We start from the raw sequence: 517 nt of genomic DNA, 5'->3' as shown, positions 1-517 counted from the left end.
TTTAAGCGCTAAAAGGGCTCCTTAATAAACACAGGGCTCCTTAAGTAACATTCATTTTACTTGTGCGTCGGAACCACTTTTTTATACATAACCAACCAGTGTACATGTTCTTTAACGCATAAGTAACGACTGTGTACTCACTTTTATATGTAACCAACGGTGCATGTTCATTCATGTGTAGCCAACCACTACGCATGTTCTTTTACGTGTAACCAACCACATGCTTGTTATTTTACGCATAACCAAACACTGCGGACTTTTTTATGCAAAATCAACCTCTGTGCATATTCTTTTATGTGTAGCCAACCACTGTGCATGTAATTTTACGCGTAACCAACCACATGCTTGCTATTTTACACATAAACAAACACCGTGCATATTCTTCCACGCGCTGGCTCACCTGAGGTAGTTGTTTAGGTCACCGTGTTCCATATACTCGAAAACCATCAACATGGAATCCGCGCTGTAACAGACGCCGTAGAAGCTCACGATGTTAGCGTGGGTGAGGTTACTCAAG

General features: G+C 41.6%; 1 protein-coding gene across 1 annotated transcript in view; it reads right to left on the bottom strand.

Moving 5' to 3' along the window:
• LOC119585320 (high affinity nerve growth factor receptor-like) overlaps positions 1–517 on the bottom strand; it is a 33,641-nt gene that overhangs the window by 14,591 nt on the left and 18,533 nt on the right. The window contains exon 6 of the mRNA XM_037933994.1: positions 401–511. Within this exon, the coding sequence (XP_037789922.1) occupies positions 401–511 (111 nt within the window). The remainder of the gene's footprint in view (positions 1–400; positions 512–517) is intronic.

The sequence above is a fragment of the Penaeus monodon genome, chromosome 19 (assembly GCF_015228065.2).
Source record: "Penaeus monodon isolate SGIC_2016 chromosome 19, NSTDA_Pmon_1, whole genome shotgun sequence".
Classification (NCBI taxonomy): Eukaryota; Metazoa; Arthropoda; class Malacostraca; order Decapoda; family Penaeidae; genus Penaeus; species Penaeus monodon.
The sequence above is the reverse complement of the archived record's forward strand: the minus strand, read 5'-3'. Positions and strand labels throughout refer to the sequence as shown.